Source organism: Nelusetta ayraudi, unplaced genomic scaffold (genome assembly GCF_046127955.1).
Source record: "Nelusetta ayraudi isolate G7.1 ecotype Tasmania unplaced genomic scaffold, CSIRO-AGI_Nayr_v1 ptg000131l, whole genome shotgun sequence".
Lineage (NCBI taxonomy): Eukaryota > Metazoa > Chordata > Actinopteri > Tetraodontiformes > Monacanthidae > Nelusetta > Nelusetta ayraudi.
Window position 1 is genome coordinate 1,591,614 of NW_027466181.1, and position 27,788 is coordinate 1,619,401.

A 27,788-nucleotide genomic window follows, 5' to 3' on the forward strand; every position below is an offset into this window, starting at 1 on the left:
CTCCCGACGGCAGAACTCAGCCCACCGAGTCTGCATTGTGCGTGGCGGATGAGAGCCGCTCTTTGATTTTAAGAAGCTGCTTCATTATCATTTTATTCTAAAACCGTCGTCTGTGGTTGTTTCGCCTTTTTTTTTTTTTTTTTTTATCTTTCATGGTTTTTTCCCCCCTCTCCTCTGTGAGATTTGCCTCAGTGCACGGATGGCGTGCAGACAAGTGGCATGAATTTTAAAGCGCAGGAAGGCGAATTTTAATGCTCTCCTCTTTTCTTTGCTCTCAAAAGTTTAGGCATTCCTCCTGCGATGACACCCTTCTCTTACTCTGGGGTTTTTTTCCTAGGCATTACACTGCCTAGTGCCTAAATCTGTCTGACTTTCATTTATACTCTCTGCCTTCGCTCCTCAGGTCTCTGCAGCCTCTTCTTTTACTTTTTCTCCTTTGATACAACCTTGCTCAAAGCACGACAGCGTCGGCCTCGCTGTTATTTTGGGCAACCGCGGCAACCAAGTCCTCTCCGTCGGTAATCTCGGCCCCGTTCTTGGCCGGCGCCAGCGTCACTTCGTCAACGGGACGGACGATAAGGGGGCCGGCTTCCCCGGGAGCGCCCGACACGCCCCTATCTGTCCGCTCCAGCTTGCGGTGCTTGCGCGGCTCCGGGGGCGTGTCCTTCTGGGCGAAGACGGCGCCGATGCGCTCCACGCAGATGTTGGCCGCCTCCCGGGTCTCGCGGGAGAGCTGCGACAGGCTGAGGAAGCCGTGGGGGAGGTCGTCCACCACGCACAGGGTGACGGGCTGGTCCAGGCTCTTCAAACGCTTGGCGAACATCACCGAGTCGTCCAGCATGGGGTCCAGAGCGCAAGCCTGAGAGTCGAGAGAGAGAGGGAGGGAGGGAGAGAGAGAGAGAGAGAGAGAGAGAGAGAGAGAGAGCAGAGGCGAGAGCAGTGGAGAGGAGAGGAGAGTGGGGTGTGAATGGCGAAAAGCAAATTAGGATTCCCGTCAGTCATGTTGAGAATCTTAATTAACGGATGAAGCAAAGGAAGTCACGAAGCCCTGATCGCTTTTGTCCCGCCTCTCCTTTACATTCCCGCCGACTTGATCGAGCCGCTTTAAATTCAGCGGCGATTCCCCTTCGCTTTCATATTAACACCCGTCTCAAAAAGAGGCGAGCTGGCGGGCCTCGGCTTCCCTCTGTCGCAGCGCTCGTCACGCGGGACTCGGGCGGTGGTGGTTAACACGGTTCCCGAGGCGGAGACATTTCAATATTCAAACACACTCTCTTCCCGATGTGTATTCAGACGGAACGCTTCTTCGTCAGTTCGGTTATGCTTCAAAAAATAAAAGGATTAAATGATTTTGGTTTTGTTGGCTTTTTTTTGTTGCACTTGCTCTGCTTTTGCCATTAATGTTCCTTCATTATTAGCCGCACTGGCGCTTTGACTCAGGTTGTGCGGATTAACAGCATAACACAGGAGTGCCAGACTTAAATACACAGTTGGGCCAAAATGTGAAACTTGGGCCAACACTGCCTCTTATTTATTTGCAACCTTTGATTAAAAAGGAAGCTTTTTCCACGGGATGATAATACATTTAAAAATATTTAAAAAAACAACAATAAACTAATTAACTAATCATAACATCCTTCAATGAACGTGCAACCATTCAAGTCCATGCCTTGGAGGGGCAAGAAAAGGTGCATAAAGAAAATGTTACTTATAGTTGCTCCCAAGCTCTGGAAGGATTTGCCTTTTTACATTAGACAGAAACAGGAGCGTCGCTTCCTGTTTTTAAATCTCTTTTAAAAACACACTTTAATTCCTTGGCTTTCAATACATTTAAATACACTTATTTCCACTTTGTTTGGCTTCCTCTAGGAAAGCACTTGCCGTGAGCCTGTTTGTTTTGTCCTTATGCTTGTGTTATCTTTCTAAATCAACTGTTCAAGTTATTATTTGTATGTCCCAATGTGCAGCACTTTAGCAACCCCTGTGTTTTTTAAAATGTGCTATATAAATAAAGTTGATGATAATGATGGTCGTGTGTTAAAGTAAATAGTAAGCAAAAATACCAGCAGAGCACTCTGGGATGTGTAGCATTAGCAGTACATGTGCTGTACAATACCGGTGGGCCAGCTGTAGTGGTGATTTTTGTATTGCCACGCAGGCCAAATATAATTACGCTGCGGGCCAAATTTGGCCCACGGGCCAGAGTTTGACACTTGTGGCGTGAAAGGAAATGCGAGCTTAGCACCGGGGTCGTCTGTAGAGGCTTTCCGAGAGCCCACGCTGGCTTTTTTTTTTTTCCATCCCTCTCCTGTTATTCTAGGAACAGAGCAACTCTTTCCTCCAACAGTGTGAAATTGGTCCACCAGGTGTGCAGGCCTCCTTCCAACAGGTCTCCTCCAAGAAGAAGGAGCGTCGGGATAAAAGAAATAACCCGTCTCATTAGCTCGGCCGCTTGACAGGCTGAATATTCCCCGCTGTTTATACTCAAGCCCCTATTTGTACAGATGAACAGGGTAGCTCCGAGCTGCTGGAAAATTTCCCAAGCGAGGAACCAGACGGAGGTCAATATATATATATATAAATATATATATATATATATATATATGTATATATATATATATATATATATATATATATATATATATATATATATATATATATATATATATATATATATATATATATATATATATTTCTTTTTTTTTTTATCCTCCTTGCTTGAGTCTTGGATTATTACTTTGAATATTTTTTCTCTCCTCAAATAAAAAGCTACACACTTTGGCTGTCAAATTAGTTGAACTAGTCAGAATCTCAAACCAAGACATAAAATAAAAAAGTAAAACGTCTGTGATATAATGGGCTGTAGTCACGGCTTGCTACCTGCTCTCTATGTGGACCGATTCATCTTGCAGCTGTGTCTTACCACGATGTGAATGGGCGGCAGTCCTTTCAGCATGTTGTCAGGCGCCAGCAGCGGAGAGCAGAAAGGGTCCTTGACCACCGGGGAACTCTGCACTCTCATTTCAGTCAGCTGCTCCGTGCGCAGGGGCTCGAACCCCTGGGGGAACTCTCGAGGGAACTCCAGCCCCGACGTCTCCTCTCCTGAAGGGGGCGGTATGGCCACTGAGTACAGGTCGCTGGACACGGCAGGATCTGCGTTCTTGGTGAGGAAGATATTCATGTCCTCAGGCTGGATGACAAAAGAAACAATAAAAAAGGAATGAAGTCTACACGTTGTTGTAGAAGAAAACTTAAAACTTTTTTTTTTTTTTTTTTTTGTAAAGCATAAAAAAGTCCCTCATCTGAAAAATCATCCAAACAGCCTTATGGCCTCGGCAAAATGATCTCTACTCAGACGGAAAAAAAAACCGTCTGAGTCAGAAAATCACCTCTGCTTGCTAGTTTTCCCAGAGCCCGCCGCTAATCCCGTCTGCTCGGTGAGAAAATACATCTGAGGATAATCTGCAACACCTTGCCGGCGCCCACGCAACAGAAACTTTGATATTCAGTCAGCATTTTTTTTTAAACGAGGGAGAAAAAAACTGTCTTGGAGGCACGGGTGACATAATCTGAGCCGAGATTTATGAAAGGAAAGGCGCGCACACTGCTGCAGGGCACGCCGCATTGTGGGAGGCAGGGCCAGAAGAGTTTGATACCTTTTTAAATCTGAGCCTTGCTCACGCGGGCTTTGTAAAAAAAAAAAAGAAAAAAAAAAAAGCAACTGCCGCAAAGTGGCTCTCATCTCCCACTACATCCTCCCAACTGGCCGGTCCCGTTATGTTTTGAAGGTCCCATTTAGTAGATAGATCTCCCATTTTCCACACTGGACTCCGGCAGAGCAGCCTCGCAAAGATTTATCATCTCCCCCCCCCCAAAAAAAAAAAAAAAAAAAAACATGCCGATTTCACAAATTCAGCACATTGAGAGGCACTCAGCCTGCAACTTAACCAAGCATCGCTGGGCAAAAGAGGGACGAAAAGATGGAGTTTTCTCATTTCTATGGAGCCGAGTGACGGCGCAGAGACACGGCTTGGTGTGACAACACACTGCCAAAGGCTGCGTTCAGACTGCAGGCGAATCGGATTCCAATCAGATTCCTTCTCAACTCCCATTTTAGGGGCTGACTGTCCACACTGGTTTTAGCAAGTGTCCAAATGGGATGTGGATCTGTTCAGACTGGGCCACATTATTGACCCATCTGACAGGTTGATGTAGCAACGACGTCGGAGCGGAGGCGTCGTCCAGCGTAGCGTGTAGTGCGTGACCTCATATAATTGCGACAGCAGCACTTGTTGTGATTCATGGCCTTGAATGGAGCTACAGTATCTCCCCACACACTGATGAGCCAATGACTTTCCTCCTCTGTTCAGGGACTGCTGCTGTTTTCTACTCCTGTCTGTTTCATGACGTTACAGCTCCGCACCTGGAATGGCGCCCTCTGGTGGCGCATTGTGTCTTGCGTCGCGTAGAGCGACGTCACGGACAGTCAAAACCCATCGGTGTGTTTGGAGCCGTTCACACTGATACGCATCTGTCCAGATGTGATTTGAAACTACCTCCCGAAGGTGGTTTCAATCCGTTTTGCAAAACTTTACCGATACAGATATGTATTTCATGTGATTTGTGACTGTTCAGACTACAAAAGAGCCATCCGGTTTCAGTCTGTATGGGCTAAAAATCTAGATTTTGTCTGGCAGTCTGAACGCGGCATATGTGACATTTGGACTACGCGGGGGCCGCTAAAAAGCCACGCCGGCCCTCTTCAGCTGTTTAATACCGTCAACACTCTCTGAATTGGGATCGTCCGAACGGACAGCTTTCCCTAATCTTAATGTAAAGCCAGTGAAGCGCGGCGTACCGTGCACTCGGAGAGCAGCGGAGCACTGCGAGAGGTGCAGCTGCTGTGGGATCCCAAATCCTGGCAGGTCTGGCTCTTGGCAGATAGCTGCCTGCTGGGGAAGTCTGAGGGCACCGGGGGGTCAGCGTGGGGGGAGGAAATGGACGCCTCCGAGATGCTCTTCCTCACCGTTCCTGAGGGACGAGATGGTGGTGGTGGGTGGATGGATGGGTGGGGGAGGGGAGGTGGAGGTGGAGCGGTGGCAGTAAATTAGATATTTGGCCAAACAAAAATCTAAGTGCAGAGTAAATGCCCTGGAAAACAATCGTAATTACATAAACAAACACACACACACAGTCACACACAGAGTACATAGTGTTGTGCCTATGATGAGGACACCACTCAGAATTAATTGGGGTCGGCAGCTGCGGAAGGACACAGAAAGAAGCGCGCAGGCACTTTTGCTTATCCTACCGTTTCCACTTTTAATACGTCCTCTGGTTGACAGCCAATAGTTAAAAGCCCGAAATGCAAATTGGGATGTATCAGAGGGGGCGACGGCAGAGGTGGGCCGAGGTGGCCGAGGGCAGGAGGAGGGGGAAAAAAATTGCGTCATGCCATGGCGATGGCGTGTGCCCGACGCTCGCCGTCAAAACGGAGGAGCGAGTCGCCGTCACGGCGGTTTCCTGCGAAACACTGCGGCCCGTCTCCCAGCCCTCTAATAATGAACCGCCGCGGCCTTTTAATAATGTACACACGCCGATGACATTCTCATTAGTTTGCGCTCGCAGCTGCAGGGGTGTTACCTTGCTAAAGGGATGGCGGGGAAATTGCTATTCACGAGCGGATTTACGGCGGCTACAATTAAAAATTACTGTCGGCGGGCCCGCGGCGCCGGAGAGGTGAGCCGCTATGAATGGAGCGACGCAGCGCGACGCGGCGATAATTGGGCACACAAGCGTCGAACAAAGGGGACCTGTGGCACGAGGCCTTGGCGCCGATCAAAATCGGGCTGGGAAAAAACTGAATCTGTCTGATGAAAAGTGCGGCGCAAACGTGGGCGGCGGACCTGCGCGGCGAGGCGGCCGGGTGCCGTCGAGAAAAGCCGGACCGCCGGGAGCCGTCAAAAGACAAAACACACGCACACCCAAGCTCTCGGCCGCAGCAGGGGGTTTGTGTGTGTGTGTGTGTGTGTGTGTGTGTGTGTGTGTGTGTGTGTGTTTGTGTACCGGTGGCTCCGGGAGGCGCCTCCGCAGCGGCGCCAGCCAACGGCGGCGCTCTGTTGGAATCCAGCAGGGAGTGGATCCAGTTGGAGGCCCCCTGTCTGAAGTCCCTCAGCAGCAGCGCCGTGTCTCTCCTCACCATGCTCAGCGTGCTCACCCTCTCGATCTGCGCCTCCGTCCCCTGCGGCTCAGTGCCTGGAGGGGGCAGGGATGGCGGAGGAGGAGGGATGAAGAGGAGGAGGAGAAGGTGTTGGGGAGGTGGAGGCACAGTCAGAAAGCATTAGGCGCCACGTGTGGTTTTTGTCATTTGGAGAGCAATAAGGGCTGGATGGTTAATGGCAGCGTGGGGAGAAGGTTCGATAAGCAGCAATGCAAAGTGGTGCAGCAGGAAGAAAAAAAAAAAAAACCTACGCAGCAGAAACCACAACTCTTTTTTGCAAATTTGGCCAATAACTGCAAATCTGTTCACATCGACAAAACAGCGCGTGGGAGGTTCTTCACCTCCACGTTCGTTTTTTTTTTACCTTCCATCATGACCGTCATCATCGCTGCCAACAACCGTTTCCGCTTGTCTTACGAGGCAGCTAAAGAGCTTGCAGCGTGCGCCGCTGTCACCGAACACGCTGCATGCAGCGTTTTTTTCCCCCCTACTTGACGCGTGGCGAGCGGACGGCTCAATAACGGCAATAATAACAAACATTGAGAGCCGTAAGTAAAAATCTCACAGTGCAACGCAGTCAGCAAATCTCCAGTTAGCCCAGGAGACCTCCTGCTTCAGATAGGATGGCAAAAAATAAACTAATTTTAGCCAAGTCAGATGGAAAAAATGCGCGCACACACACACACACACACACACACACACACACACACACACACACACACACACACACACACACACACACACACACACACACACACACACACACACACACACACACGTAAAAATTTCTGTTATGCTGCTGTAACTCGGCACAGCAACGTAACACCAAGTGCCATTCTTCAGGGCTCCTGTGACAAGAATTTTAATGATGTTAACCAATTAGTGATCAAACCCCTAATATCCTCATCACTGCTGCACTGCGGCTCCGTGGATGGATCAGATCAGAGCGCGTCAAGAGTGAAGTGGCCGAGACTGATGGGGCTCATAGCAGCAGCAGTGCAGCTACTTCAGCCGCTGCCAGATACCAGAAACGCATTAAATATTAACAGTTCCTAGATTATGCTAAACTCACGCTGCCAATCTTCAAACAATTCAATTTCAATTTAATTTTCAAACCACAATTTGTTACGTGGCCCGCCTGTGAACTTCCCAGAAATGAGAGGAACACAAACGCGTTGAAAGCTCACCTGAAAAAAATCAGTTTCAGCCAGAAGCTAAAGAATATTTTTTGCAGGAAGCTGGAAACACAGGGCTAAATGAAATAAGACGTTTTCTGGAAAACTGTGGAGCATGTTTGGTATAATTTATCAGGCAAGTCTGCTGCTCTGGAGCCTGAGATGGAAGCTAAAGATCTAAAAAAGGTCAATAACATTGAACCTTTAAGTGAAATGTACTTTTCCTCACATCCAAGATCCGCAAAGAGAATTTAAATCGAAAGTGTTATGGTTTGATTTCTAAGGAATGGCACACATACACAAGTACATATATATACACACACAGTGGCTCCCAAAATATTCATACCCCTTGAACTTTTCCACATTACAACCACAAATATACGTGTGTGACTGAGATTTTATGCCCTGCAGCAGGACGACGACCCTAAACACACAGCCGGCGATACAACAGAACGGTTCCGGTGAAAGCAAACTCGTGTGTTGGAATGGCCCGGTCAAAGGCCAGACAGACCTTCATCCAACTAGAAATCTCAGACAAGACATTTGCAATTCACAGACGCTCTCCATCCAATCTGATCTGCCATTTTTCAAAGAAGAATGGCCCAAAAGAAAAGTTCAGTGTCTAGACGTGAGCAGCTGGTAGACACAAATTCCATCCCCGGGTCCAAGTACAAAACGTTTGGAGACTGGACGTTTGCCGTTCTGGGCCCTAAGCTGTGGAACTCTCTCGCAGCTCAGTTACAAGCTGTCACTGAACTCACAGTTTTTAAAAAGTCATTTATTCAGGCTGGCACTTTATGCATTGCCACTGACTGGACTGTTGTTTTCATTATATCTTCCACTTTTTGCATTTTATTCTTGTTTTAGAATTGCGCATTCATGGCAATTTTGTGTTTCAACTATGTTTTATTAGTACTGCTTTTATTATGTTTTACTCTGGAAAGCACCTTGTGCACCGTTTGGCTGTTGTAAGGTGCTATATAAATAAAATTTGATTGATTGATTGATTGAAATTCCAAACGAGGTGCAGCTGAAACAGCAGTTAAAAGTGGCTTTACAAAGTATTGATGGGTGCTGAATACTACTGCGACATTAATTGTGGCCAACAAAAAAAAAAAAAAAAATGGAAAACCATGCACTCACCTGACAATTCACAATTAAGAATCACTTTTTGTTGCTCATTTCACACATAAATCCAATCAAACATTTAAATGTGGAAAAGTGCAAAGAGTATAAAAATACTTCTGCAAGCCACTTGTTTGTATGCATGCACACATATAGTCACACACAGAGAGACACGGACCTGCGTAGGCGCTGAGACACCTGGAGAGCACACTGAGCGGCAGCAGGGGATCCATAAGTGTTAGCAGACGGGACGGTGACGCGTAGGCAGTCAGCAGGGTGGCCGGGTAGGCCGCCACGATACCATCTGGCATCCTCACACCGAAAGCAGCGGCGCGCATCGACGCCGTCACGCACAAGTTGCCTCCAGCGCTGTCACCAGCCAGGCACACTTTTTCCCCCGTCCAACCTGCGGGGGAGGCGGGGACAGATGGACGGAAATAGAACGTCACGTTGAAATACACAGAGGAATGTGATGCACATCGTGTCACAAGAATGTTTTGGGTTTTTTGTTGCTTTGTTTTCCTTCGCAGGATCACAGCTGGATGTGTGGCTGTCGAGGGGCTGCAGCGCTGGATTTCACCCTCTCCAACGCCGCTCCACCGGTTCATTTGACGGGTTGGTGATTGGAGATCAGATTTAGAGTGGAGCAGGCAGATTTTGGTTTGGAGACCTATTGATGGGTTTTTAATCATCCTTGTTTCTGCCTTCTGAGTGTCACAATAGTGGCACTAAAGCAGAGGAAAAGTCAAGTGCCGCTACGTTCACAGTGATGAATGAGTCCACTCTTGAAAGGCGTGAGGGCTATTTCACTTTGATGGAGCATCCTGGCTCTATATATATATAAATATATATATAAATAAATAAAAAAAATTCTAGCCTTTTTTAGCGTGACTGACTGACTTGAGGTTAAACCGCAAACAGAAACTGGACAGTGGAGGCCAAGACAGTGTCCACATACACGCAGAAAGGGTTATAAACTAAACAATCTTTGCTCAAAAAACTCTTGTGTGATGGCAGAGACACACCAAAATTGACATAAACACTGTAGTGACCGGTCCTGTAAGCAGAAATGAAACACAATACCAGAAATAGATCAAACAACAACAACAGCAATGGCAGCGGCACAGTGTACGAGCGAGTCACCAGTTTGGAGTGACAGTGACGGCTGAGAAACTGGATGTAAAGACTCATGAGTGGGAGAATAGATGAAGGTTTGTGAAAAAAAAATACAAAGTGCTGCTAGAAAACTAGCTTCACTTGTGATTCTGGCGGACGGCTGCAGAGGGGATAAGATCATGTAAACAAATTCTGCACATAAGACATGGAGTGCATCTTTGCTTTTTATCTATCTTACTTTAACATACTTTTTGCAACTGCTTTTTTTTGCACATCGTTGAGAAAAAAAAATAAATTGCAGCACTCTACAATATATTTTGCAATGATAATAAAAGGACAATTTTCTCCCGTTCTATTTCAAAGATGATGTCTAAGAGACAAAGAGGTTGAGCTTTAGCTTTACAAAAGCCCCATTCTTCTTTATTGGCTTTAAAAAAGGCAATAAGCAAACTGGCATAGGAGAAGCTGTTATTAAAAAAAAAAAAAAAAAAAAAACACCACCCACATACACGCGGAAAAGGCCTCAGTTCAGCTCTGCTTTGTTAGCGACGTGAGGTACCTACCTAGCAGGTGATGGTTCCTCAGAGCCCAGCAGTAGGCGTAGAAACACTCCTCCAGGGCCCGAGGGAAGGGAGCCTCAGGGGCCAGAGAGTAGTCCACAGACAGGATGGGGACGCCCAAGTCTTGAGACCAGCTCTTCAGATACGGCTGCAAGAAAACAAACAAAGAACAACATGCATTCTGAGGGCTAAAGTCATCAGCAGACAAACGCTCCCTTTGACAATCGCTCCATTATTGTATGAGAAATAATAGCAGCCGCAGTAAAACAACAAAGTGAGGAGGCGGAGAGGAGGGAAAAAGATGAATGAATAAATAAATGCCAGCGCTCAGGAAGAGATGCGAGAGTGAACTTTAAAAGGAGAGGAGGCAAAGTTATGAAAATGATGCGTCGCTCTGATGTCATCTGTCTGGTTTCGGGCTTACTGTCTAGACTAAAGCAGAATGAGCGTTGCCCTCGCAGTCACCTCCATTTCCTTTCTTCTCATACAGTAGAAACAAATAACATTCCCACATGTCCTACTTTTGGCGTTGTTTTATTCGTTATTTTTCACGGCAGCGGAACAGTGTGGATTTACAGGGCCGTGACACCGAGGCAGCAGACTGTAGGCCGTCCTCATTGCACCGCTTCCGTCTGAATATGTTTTTCCTGTTCCTAGCAACGACGGAAACGAGGCGCGTCGACAAACCTGCAAACGCTGTGACCTCAGAGAGGGACAGATATGTCAGAACCTATCTTGACAAAATATTCCCTCGGCGGTGCATCCATTCTTCCCTTCTCCGTCTTTATCGCCTCACAAACACCTTGTTGAATAACCATGACAGGGCTCGGCTCACAAGTGACAGCTTTGGATCCACCACACACACACACACACACACACACACACACACACACACACACACACACACACACACACACACACACACACACACACACACACACACACACACACACACACACACACACACACAGACACAGAGTAAAACAAAACACAAACACTGTCGGTGTTTGTATAACTTTACAGTGACAAGCAATTAATTGAGCATTAAAGGTCCTGTATAATACCTGCTATCAGAAGCCTCGCTTGATTAATTATTACATAAATATTAAAAAAAAAAAAAAAAATGACAGACCAACAAAAACTGCTAAAGCCAGGTGGTTGTGTGGAGTGGAGCGTTGGTGCCCTTTCTGACATCATAAGGAGCCAAATTCCTGAACTGTGTGTTATGGCAGAAAGTTTTTGAAAAGTGCGAGAAATACACACAAATACTATTAAAAAAACAGAATATTAACGAAAAAAAGGTTTGAGTGCGTATAATTATTTTCGAGCCATTGTGACACGAGTACAATCTACTAGTTCAGTAGTCGACAATGAACTACAATTAAAATACAGCGCATTGCCCTTTTCTTTGACTAAATTATTTGCATAGCTACAGACCAAGAGAGCCCATGTTGTATTTTTGCATGGAGGCCACACTGGTTTTTGCAGCATCAGACGTGAAAACCGCGAATGCGCATAACGTTTGCTTGCATGTAAATTTCAATTCCTGTTTTTACCGTCAGTTATAGAGGGGAAATTATTTCACTGGCTAAATTTATATTTTCCTCAACAAAAGAGGAAGAACTGTTTGGCAGGCTTTCATACTACTCTACCAAGTGTATAACAACTAACATACCTGCACTATTCTATACACTGAACATTTTGAGGAAAAAGGAATGGATAGATTACAAAGCGGCAACCTGTTGTATTGGATTGAACTATAAAGGCCTTGTTCAGACTGCCAGTCAAAATCCCATTTTTAGCCCATCCAGATTGAAGCAGAATGGCTCGTTTGTAGTCTGAACAGTCACAAATAACATCAAATCCGATTTTTGCAAAAAGGATTGAAACCACCTTCGGGAGGTAGTTTCAAATCCCAACTGGACAGATGCGTCCAGATGGGATTTGAGAAGGAATCTGATTGGAATCAGATCCGTCTGCAGTCTGAACGCAGCCTAAAATCTAACACCCATTCTGCAGTGTTCCCACTAAATCTTAAGTGTCTGCAGATTAGTGGGTGAAAGTGCTGCAAGTGTGCATCTGTAGTTATCTGCTGTTCCCAAAGGTGTGCGGAGGTGCTGCTGCCATGTACGAGTGACAGCTGCAAGTTGCCGGGCGGTAAAGAGTCTCAATGTACTTCAGAGACCACCGATAGGTCTGCCAGTCATAGTTCATCACCTCCCTGCACAAAATGAGCAAATGACTCAACAGGCCCAGCAGGCAGACGCGCTTTTCTGCAAGCGCGTGCGCACACACAGACTTATTAAGCTAGAACTAATCGGGTTAATTTGACATGACTCAGGCAGCTCGTCTTGTACACAAACATTCTATTCATGTTTGGGGTGAGGGCGGGTGTGCCAAATTGCTAAATGAGCAGCCAGCACATCCATCCCAGCGAAGTCCGAACGGCTGGGGTGCAACGTCTGCTGGAACTCACTAACATCAAGAGAACAAACAGGACTGTGATATTAAAATGATGGAGAGCGGCAGAGTGTGTACTGCCCAAATAAGTCCCAATAAGAAGAAGAAGAGGAGGAGCGGGGCGCGCACACACACACACACAGACAGGCTTTCCATTAGCGCCCCCGGTAATCCTTCTTGGTGGGGTTGCAGAGTTTGTCTTTAATTCGAAATGACAGGCCCCCGTTCACGCCCTTCTCTGATTGCAGCTTCCCGTCGTCTGGCTGCTACGCAGCAGCGGATCAAGGATGGTCGTGTCCTTGTGATTCCATGGAGCTGCGTCCCGCCGACCGTGCAAACCGGCGGAAAGACTGAAGCCTAAACCCCAAAAAGTTTTGTGGATGAGGATGTCTGAGCCAAGCAGGGGGGACTTTGGGAAGTCGTGGCACCGTGGAGGAACATAAATCCCCTGCACACCTGACTCGAGCTGCCCAATAGATCACGCACACAACGAGCCTTAAGAATTGCCTTCACGTGCAAGTGGGAGGCAAAACCAGGATGTATTGGTGGATGTGTTATAGTCAAGACCGCACCAACCGAGACCAAGACATCATCAAGACAAGAGAGTATCGAGATTGAGACAAGACAAGACAAGACTTTATATATCAAAGAAAAATAACAACAAAACAGAAAAAATGACCAGTATATTTTTTAAATTCAAGTTTGCTTCTAAATCGAACAGTAACATCTCTTTTCAGCAAAGTATCTTTTAATAATATTCTTTAACATTTTGCTGCTTTGCCAATTATTTTGAATCATTTCCAAAAACACAACTTTGCTTAATAAAATTAAAAACTTAATTAACTAAGAATAAAGGGGCCGTGTCACTCTGGGAGTCACAAACAGAGTGTAAAACCACAGCAGGTGGATTATTATTATCTGTCATTGTAGTGCTGGCTAAATCTTGACTGGTCTTGATCAAAAAAGTCCGCCCAGTCCGAGACCACAGCAAGACCCTTAAAAAGTGGTCCTACAACACTACTAGGATGAATGGATGATGCAGCAACAGCAACAAAAAAGTTGCCATTCTGAATTAAGGTGCTTATAATGGGATTATCTGATGGCCCTGCAGACTTGACCTTTGACCATAACTCTTCACATTAACAAAAATTAATTTCAGGGTCACAATAAACTCTTCAGAATTCGGTTACAGAGTTGGATCGACCCATGACAAATCCCCAAAAAAACCCACTGCCTCCAGCTACAGTCTTTTAAAGTGCAGAGGGATTGAAATACATTTGGGGACGAACGAAATGGGAAGAAAGTGTTCATTTAGAACATGAGTCATTTTGGGCACAACTACTGTTCAGCATCAGTGCCTCAGTAACAGGGTGCAAAACAGTCCTCTCTTTCAGGAACAAACGAAGCAAAAATAATCTGATTAGCTCGAACACCCGACATAAGCAGCGACACCGACATCCGGACTGGACCACCACGCCCACCCCCGCACCAAACTCTTCACTGCCAGCCACCAATCAACACATCATTTCAGGCTGAGGATCTGAAGAGAAGGTGAAGTGACGTCTCGCTAGCTCAAATCCAGCTGAAGCTAATTGAAGAAACAGAAATGTGTATTTCATCAAAAATTATTTGACAAATCTAAATCTCATGCTGCCAGAATGAAAAGACGCAGAGATGAAGCAACTTCATTGGCTGTAAGGCTTAGGCTTATTTCTCAACACTAATCACTTTGCTTTGCAAGCACGTTAAGCACGACAAGTGCGTTTTGTCGGCAGCCCGCTTACCTCGTGCGACTTGGAGGTCTGCGCCACGAAGCCTCCCCCGTGGAAGTGGATGAGCAGGAAGGGCGAGGAGGGGAGACTCTTGGCCTTCTTCCCCAGCGACAGCGAGATGGCTCCCCCCTCAGAGCGGCACAGAGATAGCAGCGTCTCGCTGTCCTGGAGTGGAGGGAGCGACACACAGGATAAAAGTGGGTTACGACGACCAAGGTGAGAACACGTTCAGTCAAATTGCTTCATTAAACACCCTCTTAATGTGCGTCACTGCAACTTTTTTTTTTTTTTTAGTGGAAGGATTAGCTAAGTTGCACCCCCACCCCAGTCCTTGCATGACCACACACAATCACTTCTATTCATTAGCAGCAGACAGGGTGGGAGGGAGAGGAGGGTGAGGAGCTGAGAGTAGCTGCTGCAGAGCGATGATGCAAACTCGAACCTTGCACAATCAAAAAAAGGGACCTCACTGTCGGTGTTGAAGCATGCTGGCAGCAAGTCATTCTCAATTGATAAGTGTCAAATCAATATGGCTGCATTAAATAGACTGAAGAGAATGCTTCAGAAAAATACACTAAAACACTGTTCTTTTGCAGCCTGGTACAAACCGACAGAGAAGAACGACTCAGTTCTTCAGATGGTTACAGGGAAGCAGCGTGAGAAGACAGTCGCACAGCGACCGACATTATAAAGCGGCACACAGACGGGTGATTTGTTACCTGTCCTTCCCTCAGGTCATAGGAGATGAGCCTCATCTGCACCGGAGCGGAGCCGATGTGCGCCGAGGGCGGGGCTATGGTCACAGAGGCTCTGTGGTTGGCTGCCAGCGGGAGGTCAAAGGGCACGGGCGGAACGGAGAGCGCCCGGTTCACCTTTACCGGAGTGGAAGTCATACTGGCAAGGCTCTGAGGTGCGGAGGAAGTTGCGGGAGTCGGGGGGGGGGGGGGGGAGGGGGAGAAAGAGGAGAGCGAGTTATGGAGCGAGTCGGGTCACCGGAGAGAAGACGGGACCGGATGAATAAATCATGAGGCAGGAGAAATTGAATTCCACTCTATTATTACAGACGGCGGCCTGTAAGCCAAAAATGCATAATGATAGAACCTAATGAAAAAAAATGTTCCTGATGTGGTTTTAAAGTCAAAGAAAGGGCAGCACCTACACGTGTGACGACACGGGTCGGTTACTGACTGACTGTGTGTGTGCATGTGCATGTGCGAGAGAGAGAGAGAGACAGAGAGGGACAGAGAGAGAGAGAGAGAGAGAAAGTGAAGCATTAACAGTCAACTTACTGATAGGACTTCCGTCTCTGTGATGTTCCAAAACGTCTTCCAGAAGTGGACGTCCAAGTTCTGGGTGATTCGTTCAAACTCGGCCCCTCTCAGTTCTGGGTCGATGGCATATTTGCCTGAGGTAAAGAAGGAGCTGGCCGCTACACCTGCAGAAGGGGAGGAGGCATTACACCGCAAAAATAAGAGTTTAGTATTTGCTCAAAATATTCACAGAAAAAATGAAGATAAGGGGGAAAAAAAAATAAATAATTGGAATTGCAGAAGGAAGAAACAATTCAACAGAAGCGACGGGGGCACGTAAACAGCATCATTGGAACATCTTAATGAGAATCCAAAACGAGAAATAATAAAAGGGAAGAAGAATGGCCGGGAAGAAAACACAGCATTAAAAACACAGCAAACCTCAGAGGAGTGGCGGCTGACAACAGTTAATTACTTCCTTGCAGCAATGAACTGTGCCTGCTGCCACATGCCGTTCCAGCTGAGTCGCTGAGAAAGAAACGTTTTCAGCGAGGTGTCATCCTCCCCACTGCACAAGGAGTCAGTGGTGGGAGGCGTAGCACAAAGAAACACAAGCAGCGACACAATCCCAGCACAACTAACGTGGGTGACTAATGAGGCTAACCGCTAAACCAGTTAGCATTTAGAACAGAGACATTATCCATCAACATAGTCCTAATGCTACACTACATAGGACCCAGCACAACACCAGGACACTCACCGTATGGTGCAATGCCGCCTGCCTCCACTGTGGTGCAGCACAGAGCACAGAGAAATCATGACAACTTTAGGATTCCTTTTGAGCCTTAAACATGCGTTTCCAGCTCTAGCTTAGGGTGCAACTGGGCATGTTTCGAAAAAAAAATTAAAAAAATAAATACTGAAAAATACAGACCGAAGGCCAGCGCACCAGCTCCCACCCCCTCCCCCACACAAGACTCTGAGGGATGAAAGAGCAACTACACCCCAAACCCACATTACATCAAAAGGTGCAGAGTCCAGGGTTGTGGAGCGGTGTAAACATCGGGATGAGTACGAGCTCAGAATGAACAAGTGGTTGGATGGGGAGGCCGTTTAACGGCAGGCGAGATGAGACTGACCTATTCCTGATTGATGGCGCCTGTAGTTTTCTCCAAAGGCCACCAGTCCGATGGCGAGGGTCTGGAGACAGGGCCGGATGGCCGGAGTGAACTGGTGGTGGTGGGGGTTGGGGGGGGGCGGAGAAAGCAAAATGAAAAGAAAAAAAAAAAAATAGTGTCGTATATTGAGAAAATTAGACGCGTCTTAAACCTGGCTTAAATTATGTTCTCTTTCATAGCTTTCTCTTGCTAAAAGGCCACAGACATTCCACAGTCAAAAGCAGTATTGTGTGTAGCTTGCCAAGAGAGCAATGCATCATTCCATAAAAAGAAAAGAAAAAAAATGTAGGTCATTTTGTGGCAAAGTGTCTGCACACAAATCCAGGAGAGCAATCCCTGCGACTTGCTGCTGGGGTGCTTTCAAATGAGAAACAAATACAACCAAACAAGCAAAGTCAAACACGACTTGTCTACTTTACTCACCTCGACCTGAGGGCATGATTTCACCTGTCACTTGCAATACGCAACAACATCACATGGTTCCAGACTACCCTGCCCACAGGCTGTCACATCCTTTAATATGACAAAACCTGAGCAAAAGGCATCAGTCCTAACAAAATTCCAGAGGTAGATTTCTTTATCAGATGTGAGGGGCTTTGATAAAGAGTTAGAAAAAAAAAAGGCTCCATTCCCTGAGACGGGCAGCAGCCTTGTACATAATTAATTGATGTAAATAATACGAAAAGGCTTTCATCATTTTCTTCACTTCAGATAACTTTGACAACTTGCCCGCTGGGACTTCAGCCTTTCTAGTCGGACCGCCCCCATAAAAAAAAAGTACTTTCCTCCGTGCACTGCAGCTTTTGTCACCCGCTTCATTTTACTGCAGGTTTTAGCGCCGTGCACCTTTCCTGGCTTCCTCAAATTGCAAATTCTTTCATTTCCTCTACTTTAAAATGCCTGCATAAATCGGCCGACTGGTGGGAGATTGGCTCCAGGCAGTGGTGAAGCAGCTCGCAGGTACAGCCAGAAAAAGAGCTCCAAGTCTCCCCCTCTGTGAACTGGGAGGCCATATAAATATAAATAAAATAGAAACAAATCTATAATTGAATGTGTTTTGCCATTTTGAACCAATGTGACTCCTCAACAGCTGCGCAGTGCCACTGCACATAATGACACTGGTGTGCGTTGTACACTTGCATAAGACAGTTCACGCAAACATTACATTTAAGTGCAAACCAATTCAGGCAGTAACTGTGCGAGGATCCATTTTGAGTGAACTATTCATTCAAAAGAAAAACTTTGACGATGCAACACTTTCTTCCCTTGGCACAGACATTACACATGCAAAACAAATACAAATCAACATCGCACTCCCCTCCCCCCCAACCCCATACTGATTTCAGTGCGGAAGGTCTCTTTGCACGAGCCTGGACATGAAATTGCTATCCAAATATTTGCAACTGGGGAGATGTCCCATCTCATGATGTGCAGCAACATGCACGTGAACCTTTGCCAGGGTTGTAAATATGAGAATGTTGCATATCTTGCTTTGCAGGCAAAGGTGATGCAGAATTTGCATGAATGTTTGAACGTAGAAAAACAATTACACCCTGAACTCCTCTGCCTTTATCTTTATCTAGAATTGGGGTCACAGCCGTCCCCCTGTTCATCACCCCCTTTTCTTATCTCCGCTGTTCCACGCGTGGCCGTCCTCACCTGAAAGCCGAGGCAGCGGCCGTAGAAGCAGCCCTTGTGCATGGACGAGTACTCGCGGACGAAGCTCTCGCTCAGGCCGCTCTCGTCGTGGAAGAAAAGGTCACCGTGGTGGTTGTCGTGCAGCATGCGCCGCGCCAGGTACATGAGGGCGCGCAGCTGGCACAGGGCGTTGCAGTAGGCCTCCATCTCGCTGGCGTTGTGCGCCAGCCGGAAGAAGATGCTGCGGCGGTTGGCGGCAATGTAGCGGCCCTTCTGGATGATGTGGAGGAGGCAGCATCGCACCACCTGCAACGCATTTCAGAATTCAGCACAATATCAGGAGCTCATTGAAAAAAACAAAACAAAGATTCATTTATAGCCGTAGTTAGACCCATTCATCTTGATTGAAAACAATAATTAGACTTCAGACTGTCAAACTTTTCTGCAAATTAACAATTGTTTTTGCAGAACAAGAGAGTTCAACACATTTTTGTAACAGTTCTGTTTTTGAAAGAATATGTAGGTCTGCCCTGAATGCATAAAGAAGCAAAACATTCCTCAGAGGCCTGGAAACTTTGCGGTTGGAGTAAAAAGTTCTTTGTCTACTCTGAGGATTACATATACACATCTATAGGAGGCAATCTGGAGAGAGAAGACTTGTTTGTTTCACTGCATCCATTCAGGCCCGCAGTCACTAAAGGTCATGAAATTTTATCGATGAGTACAGAAGATAAAGTACAGTGGCTGTAGCCCGGGGCAGATCATCTGTAGCAAGAAGGAATTAATTCACTTGGTTCCTAACATTAAATCAATATCTAAAAAAATAAATAATAATAATCATAATAAATGACCATAAAATAAAGAAAAATCACAGGGCGGTAGAGGGATATCGACAAGGAAGTGCCGAAGCACAGGGTTTTGCAAATCCCAAAGCTCAGCGGGCGAGAGAGCACATCCATAACCGTCGCATTGCACAGCCTACCTTGACCAGCGAGCGGTAGCCATTGGCGGGTATGTGCGGGTCGAAGTCGAAGTGGTGGTAGACGGAAGCGAAGCCCGAGACGACGGGCTCCAGGCTGCGAGCGTGCTCCTGGATCAGCCTCATGACGGCCACCAGCCGCCGCGCCGCGTCTCCCTGCGGGCCCTTGTCTCCCCCCGAGAAGAAGGCGGCGTTCTCCTCGCACACGCTGTAGAGGGCCGCAAACACTGCCTTGGTGTCCATCACTGCCAGGAGTTGAAACAAGGGGGGTAAAAGATAATGAATCACGTTTGCACACACACACACACACACACACACACACACACACACACACACACACACACACACACACACACACACACACACACACACACACACACACACACACACACGGAGGTGTTATCAGTATGTAGACACTGTGCCAGGTGGGATATCATTGGGCATATCCTACACAATATTCTCGCCCTCATTAACTAATCCCCTATAGCCTGGAATTAAAAAGAAGAAAAAAAAAGTGCATTGATTGAGATATGTTAAACAAGGCTTGAAATTAAATGACGTAAATCCGACTAAGCAGCCGAACTCCGCTGAGATCTGGGCGGGCACGAGTGGAACCGCAGACGCCCTTTGCAAACCTCACGCAAGCAGGAACAAACACGAGATTAGTCGCACGCCGACAAAGAGCGACTCGGGTTTGGGCCGCCCAGAGGGAGGCGCGTCGCCGATAACACACAGCGCAGTGTGAGTTTTATTAGGTGTGCGGAAGGACAGACTGGCCCTAATGCAGCAGAACAAAGACCTGACAGCCCGTCCCGCTGGATCCCGACTGTTGTGGACTGAGCCCGTCGTCACATGGGAGCTCTCATTCCACAATGCGGCTGTCTGCGAGCAGCCTGACTTTGACAGTAGGCAAGTGGCAATCAGATCAGAGGAGACTGGGATGGGAAGGGGGGGCAGGTCCTCCTTTGACACTGGGGGGAGGGGGGAGTGGGCTGTTTAAGGACCTTAAAAGCTTGAAAAAACAGAGATATAAATTCTCTTTTGTGCCTACTTTCATTTGAGCACTGAATGCCTCAAAGTAGCTGCGGGATGCGCAATGTCAACTCTGTCGCTGTCTGTATTGGCCAATGCACTGTGTGAGACTGCACTCTATTTGACCTAATGCACTTGATGGAGCACTATACTATTAACAGTTTTAATTAGGAGTTTTAGTATTTTGGTGTAGAGTGCTATTTATATTTATTGTATTCTTTTTATATAGATCATGCTATTCATATTTATATCACTATCTATATTATATGTACTGTATGTATGACGTGTGATTGTGTCAGTGTATGTTTTTTATGTTTTACTTTGTGGGGTCCTATGAGCTGCAACCCAATTTGCCCTTTGGGACATGAAATAAACTGAACCGAACCGAACCACACTGAACGTAAACAGCGCACCAAGGCTAGGGGATCGAGCCTGGGATGTCCCAGTCTCAGGTCACTTGAGACAATTCTGGCCATCAATCTACTGGAACAGTACGATAAAATAAACTTCTTCCGTTCCTTGTGTTTAACAAACGCCAATTATATCATTCAATTCTGACGATGCAAATCTCTCTCTTCATTTTTGTAATTTTCTTTACTCCAACCATCTCCACCCCTCTGGAGTCCGGAGCTGCTCTAGGTTTCTTCCTACAGGGGAGTATTTCCTGGCTGCCATCACACCTTGTTGGTCTTGGTTTCAGTTAGTTTTGTTTGTTTGTTTGTTTGTTTGTTTGTTGTTGGTTGTTGTTGGTTGTTGTTGTTGTGTCGGTTTGTGCATCATTGCTCAGAGACACCTTTGGTTGCGATACAGCATTTTACAAATCAAAGTTGATTAATTGATTCTTAAGGTCCTTGCACACCGGCAGCGAATTTGCACGGAGCGAAAAAGCAGCCGTTTTTTTTTTTTTTTGGCTCGTGTCAAATTTTGCAGAGGCGAAAAGGCGGACGGCTGGACTTCTTACCAATCAAAATGATGTTGGCATGTCGATGACATCACATCAAAACTTTGGTAATTTGTTCTCTCCCTTTGCAAACATGGACCTGTAAATCCACCTGATGCCCACAACACACCCTCTCAAGACAGGAAAAACAAATGATAAAGATCTTTAACAATACAACAAGAATACACACGTCCACACTATAAACTGAGGAACTAAGCATTCGAAAGTCATCGCTTTCATTTAACGGCCGCAACACTTCTCAAGAACAATATTGGGTGTAGCCAATGACTTCTATTCTTTTTCCTTTTTCATTCAACCATCACCAGGACATCATCACTTGAGGATGTAGTCGACTCCATCGTTTCTCCTTGAGCCCCAAACTTTATTCGCTTAGTGAATTTTATATGCATATTTGTGTCGCGCTTGGTGTTCAGAAAAAAATGGCGAAAAGTTCGCATTTTTGCATCGCTTATTTGCGTCGCTTCGCCTATTGCCCGGTGTGTAAGGACCTTAACACTTAAAAAAAAAAAAAGAAAAGAAAAAATAAAGCCATCCCATCCTATTTAGAATTTTGCAACAACAAAAACATTGCTGTGTCAGGTTACCAGGGGGGAACCAAAGAGACCTGTACAGAGATATTTCTTTGTCTTGACATTTTGCTTACAACAAGATCATTCAGAGAGTCTGTGACTAATTGCGATTATGGGTGCAGATTCCAAACAGATAAGGAAGGCTAGAAGAAAAATGACCTAATGCTGCGGTGCAAAACTGCCCTATTTCAGCTGTTAGCAAACCAGCAAACTGGATTCAATGTGAAGAACAGGGACATTTGACTTGTTCTCTTCACTTGGCAGGGGAAAACATGCGTCATCTCTAACAACCCAAACCTTACAGAGCAAGGATTTGTGGCCCAACCAAAATCAACGGCCATTCAAAAAAGAAACGGGGAAAAAAACAATTCCTAGCCTTGTCTCACTCGGATGAACCGAGCCCACGTGCGCTACACATCCATGTTACCACCGTCCCTCTGAGCTAATGTTCCTTTTTAGTTCAAGAGACATTTCATGGTCCTCCAGGCCAAAGACAGCCCGATAAAATATTTGGAAGGCCAGACAAAACAGAGCTGCACTGCACTCATGTTTTTTTCACAATCCTCTCATAAATACTTACAAAGGCTAACATATCTGCTGTGGGCCTTGACTGCACGCCCATTCAGGGCAAATGACTGCAACCCCATCAAATATAATTATGTCTCATGACTAAACCACCATGGAAACAGAACACAGAAAGTGCAATTCCAGTTGGTATTTTTAAAAAACAAAATGAATATAAAAATACAGAAAAATTGTGATTACTGCACTGGCTTGACGCATTAAATTTGAGTGTTTTTGACTGGTATGTTCCTCTCACTGGGCAGCCTGGAGATTCTTAAAGCTAATAGGGGCAATGCAACTATCCGTATTATTAGGTATTCCATCTAATCAAGGGTCTCTGGGCGAATTTTAAATGTGGCAGCAATCAGAAATACTCCTTTTTATTTCTCGAGGAAGACAGGTTTTTTTTGGGGGGGGGGGTGCAATTTGTGCAGACACGAAATATGGATTGCTGAAACTTTTTCAGCAATTTATCGTTGTTTTCTGAGGCAGTCAGATCATTTTATTCTACTTGCACTATATGAGCTCCTGGCTGGCAAAAAAAATGGATGTTTAAAAAAATACTTGCCCAGACTGTGTATTTGTAAAACTTCCATGTGAATTTTGAACACTGCTCAGCTTCCCTGAGGCTTATCTGACAAGGTCGATTATGGATACAGAAAACATGCCCTGTTATCCCCTCATAGATGGTGACAGGTTTTTGTTTGAATTCAATATTTTTTTTTTCTTGTTCATGTGTCAAGTGGTGTTGGGTAGTTTTCCAGTGACATTTCATTGTGTCGCCTTGTTTTGTTGTTTCAACTGTTCAATTGTTATTGTTTCAATAACGGTCTGCCATTGAACTTGTGCTCGTCATCACCGACTAGGCAGGACAAATAAATCGATTCTGTTTGTGCTGCACTGACTGGATGTTGCAGGCGCCAGCCTTGGCAGCAGTGTGCAAACACATTCATTTGCTCTTGGGGGGGAGCAACAACTGCGGGGGTGGGGCGGGGTGCACACAAACAGCATACCAGAGAAGCGGCTACTGTCATCACAGAGAGACAAAATTCAAATTGCATTTCTAATAATTAGAGCTGCAGGTAAAACTCTCGGCACTGGGAGCCGACGGGCCTCGTGTTGACACAATAATGTAGGCGTGGACATTAGGAACCACTGGATCAGCATAAGCTGCTCTAAAACTCACCTAATTATAATGAAGTTTGTGCATATTACAGCCCTGCCGACCGCAGGGAGTGGAACATGCGTAAACATGATGCAAATTAACTTTTGCAATTACAACGGCACTCAGCACTTCTCTTTAAACTCTATAACCTCTGCGGCCACAGAGTGCTTTACTGTGTTTGATGCTTGAATTAAAACCTAGAAAGAAAAGTGAAAGGCCAAACGTGTTGATAATAAGCATCATATTTCACCGTCATCCACCCACGTGAGAGTGGAGCCGTGTGGTCACTGTGGCCCCAAGGTCAGAGCACTTCAGCCGGTTCCTCCACATTAGACAGAGATGGGCGGTGGTTTTAAAAAGTCAGGTGCAACAACCACGGCAAAATACAACCAAAGGAACATTATTATGACTCTTGCTGAGCCCACGTGACTTTTGTATAAGTGTTTTCATTGTATATGATGAAGGGCGATTTGCACTGGTGGAGCAGAATGTTATTTTAAATGCAATTGTCCTTATAATGCAAGGCACTATGCCTTTATTTCCACATGGTAATATCTTTTTTTTTTTTTTTTTTAAAGGCTGTTGCAATGCTTCTTATTATTCAGCAGGACATTTGTTGTTCAAACAATAAGCCCTCTACTCATGCAAAAAGCCCTCTGTCATTTACATCACACTATCCTGAAACATCCAAAGGGCGCCAGTGGACAATAAAAAACTTTTAGCACTTCACCCCAAGCCCTCACATTGCAAGAGGAGCAGTTTATTCAATAATTCAAAAATACCAACAGGGTGCATCCAGGAACCAAGTGTAAGGACATGACGACTGAAAGACAAGAGGAGGGAGGGGGAGAAATAAGTAAAAGTGTTTACCAGTGTCTGAGATCAAGGCTGTGTCCATGTCTGTCTCCTCTCTTCCATGAAAGCAGTTCAAGAGTAAAGAAAGAGGGAATGAGAAGCAGGACGAGGGAGGGGAGGAGGCGTGGCAAAGAGAGGAATCGGAGAGGAATGAGATAAGGTTTTCCAATTTGGTTTTTGTTTCTCTCCCGTCTGTCACTTGCTCGTCCAATGAATCGGCCTGGTTGCACCGACCCGGCAGCGGCGCTTGACAGCAGGGAGTGCTCTCTCCGATCCGATGGTCTCTCCCATGCAGCCTCTTTTTGAGCCACGGCTTCAGACAAGCCCGTCCCAGTGAAGAGGATCCCTCTGACATTGGGACTCCTTTGCTATTGGTAGTTGAGTGTGCAACTCCCCGCAACCTTTAACATTATTGGCAGAGCCGGTAAAGGCAGATACTACCAGTGACGCCACAGTGACTTGTACAGACAACACTCCCTTCATCTAAGATCTTTGATTTGTTTCACTTCCCAACACAGAGCTCGAAATTCAGTTTGATGAGACCAAAAACTAAAATATCAGATCAGTCCTGACGTCACTGACATGACTTGCCGGTTAATGGAGCTGCTTACATCATATTTGTTTTACCTTCAACATTTTTTAAAGCACTTTGTGCATATTAGGGCTCTGTTGTGAAAAGAATAATAATTTGGTCTATTTTGGGGTCTTTCTCATTTCTTGTCCATGTTTGTTTGTTGTGCACTTTAGTGACACTCGGTTTTCAAACTGTGTTTCGTAAATTAAAAAAAGCAGGCTGAAAGTGTGGAGGATCATTTACAACACTTACAAGAACATGTTTTACAAGCAGACAATTCTCTGTGCATGCACCCAACTAGACAGGGCAGCAGTGAACACAGTTTCTCTTTGTGACGCCGCAGTTCTTTTTTTTGCACTTATAAGCATATAAAGTGGGAAAAGACATTCAGAGAGAGGTGAATTGGCTACATGCATTATTATTCCACTGCTAAAGGTCGTAGTTGTACACTGCAGTGAACCTCCACTGAGCCAATAAGGATATGAAGGATAAAACAGGATCATTCACTTTTTGTGAACAATGCCACGTGACAAGGTATGTAACCGGTCAATAAAATGACCCTCAGGATTTCCACCGTATTGTTTTGGTTTCCTGAAAGTTACACTTTAGGCTATCAATGTGCAGGCTACAGCATTGTTCGCGTGGACTGGTGTCTGTTTGCAACTGTCTGTATACTGCTTGTTAAAGAATAGACGCAATTAGATTTTCTTTTTTTACTTTGTCAAGTTACAAAGAGACTTTTCTCGGGAGTAGAGCAGAATTTGAAAATAGACAGCTTATACAGAAAAGGGAAGCACCGTCGTCAAAAGAATAGTGGCGTTGTTCTAAGAAGTCTCTGACCACCCTCCGCAGATACAGATCAGGTTCGACAGGAAACGAGCAACAATGAGTTTCCTCACCCAGCTGAAGGAGAAAACGCAAAGCTCACTTCAAGACTGCACATTTCATATATTAAATAAAGAAAGTCTCTATATTAGATGAATACAATGTACTTGTTTTAATAATTGTCTTTATTTATTGTCTCAAATAAAAACTGATGCTTTAGGTTTATCTTCCACGTGATCGCAAGGAGACAAAACAAAGCAGTAACAGACACCGGGTCAGAGGGTGAAAAAACATCTGGCAGAAGGCGTTGTCACTGAATTGCAAGAGGTAGCGGGGCACTTTGTGACATCACAAAGAGAAGAAAAGGTTTTAGCACAGATGCCACAGATTGTCTGAAGATTCTGACATCCAAGTAATTGTAATACTGAGAAGATTAAGTTGAGTCAACTGTTTTTTTTTTTATTTAGACGTGTTTCACCTCTCATCCAAGGAGGCTTATACAGCTCTAAAAATATAAATATATTGGCTGGAGATTCCAACTTATTTAACCAGCAAGGTGGGGCAAAAAAAAACTTGGATCTGGTCCTAAAGGGGCTCTATAACTTCATCATTTGCCTCAACTTAATCTTCAAGTAGCACAGATACTTTGAAAGTGTGTCAAGTGAAAGGTGGACTTTTCCTCTCTCTCTTGAACACTTATTCACAGGCTACACACACGTTATTCTGTAGAAACCCTAATAAAGAAACTTCACACACACACACACACACACACACACACAACACACACTATAGGAAAAAAACAAAAAAAAAAACAAATACAGTACAAATCCAACCTCAGGAAAAGCTCAATTGTTGGATGCATTTAAAGAGTTACATCATGATGGGGTCCTGTCAAAGATCAAGGACGCATTTGAAGCTGTGGCTTGGGCCTGACTGGACAAATCTAGAAGTCGCAATAGGAAAGAAATGGTATAACAGGGCAGAGGAGGAACTTTCGTTTATGTCCGACAGCGGATCACAGCAGGTAATGGGGTCCTGATTCAAATGCTGCTCATAAACGTCAACCCCGTTTACAAGTCATCCCGGGACCCCATCGCTTCATGTAATCGGTTTATTTGTACTTGGTGACGTTTATCCTCTCTCATTCCTCCCCTTCACATGCCCTGGTGTGAGTGTGAGGAGCACCGTTACCTGTTCGGGTGCGTCCTGCCAGTGTCAGCAGCAGCTGAGAGAAGATGTGAAACCGTGAATATAAACAAAGATCATCAATGCGTGGCGGATGAAGATCACTACTGTTACTACAGCCAACGGTACACACGACTCTGTCACCAAAAAAAAAAAAAAGAAGAAGAAGAAGAAGAAGATTCGAGCAGGGGCTAGTGTGGTGTTTGTGCTCTAGAGAACGGAGTCTAACAGGGGGACACCTCGCTCAAGCCGCCTGTCACGGGACCGACGTAACCGGGTCACCGCCGGTGGATTGTGCGGCTACACCGCGGAGAAGCTAACCTAGATGCTAATGCCCGCTAGCGAGAGGTGACGCGAGGGACCAACATGAAAGGGAAGAGCGCAAGAGGGTGGGAAAGGGCTCGGGACGGAAGACCGCCGACTCACCCACGGGACACTCTTTGTGTTTCGAGGAGCGTCTCCCATTCACGCCTTTCTCGAACCTGCTACCTCCTCCGCCTTTCTTGTTCGACGCCATCTTCGCCCACTCTCTTGTTTACGATCCAGCCCTCACGTCTCCCCTTCATACCTGCCTGGGGGTGCGTA

The 27,788-nt window shown here is 45.8% G+C and overlaps 1 protein-coding gene across 3 annotated transcripts; it reads right to left on the reverse strand.

Annotated features, from left to right (window-relative positions):
- Nucleotides 1–166: 166 nt before the first annotated feature.
- Nucleotides 167–27,779, reverse strand: lipeb (lipase, hormone-sensitive b). Of its 3 annotated transcripts, XM_076051051.1 has the most exons (15): nucleotides 27,630–27,776; nucleotides 27,210–27,243; nucleotides 24,635–24,675; nucleotides 19,477–19,718; nucleotides 18,516–18,800; nucleotides 16,818–16,908; nucleotides 15,718–15,863; nucleotides 15,148–15,333; nucleotides 14,441–14,593; nucleotides 10,200–10,344; nucleotides 8,699–8,926; nucleotides 6,067–6,255; nucleotides 4,859–5,031; nucleotides 2,924–3,190; nucleotides 167–859 (listed from the first exon to the last, which is right to left on the reverse strand). In XM_076051051.1, the coding sequence occupies exons 1-15, from the start codon at nucleotides 27,718–27,720 to the stop codon at nucleotides 452–454; spliced, it is 2,679 nt and encodes an 892-aa protein (XP_075907166.1). In that variant the 5' UTR covers nucleotides 27,721–27,776; the 3' UTR covers nucleotides 167–451. The 3 variants fall into 3 exon arrangements, with proteins under 3 accessions (XP_075907166.1, XP_075907168.1, XP_075907167.1); XM_076051053.1 differs by lacking the exon at nucleotides 27,210–27,243 and having other exon boundaries at nucleotides 27,630–27,732; XM_076051052.1 differs by lacking the exons at nucleotides 24,635–24,675; nucleotides 27,210–27,243 and having other exon boundaries at nucleotides 27,630–27,779.
- Nucleotides 27,780–27,788: the final 9 nt, after the last annotated feature.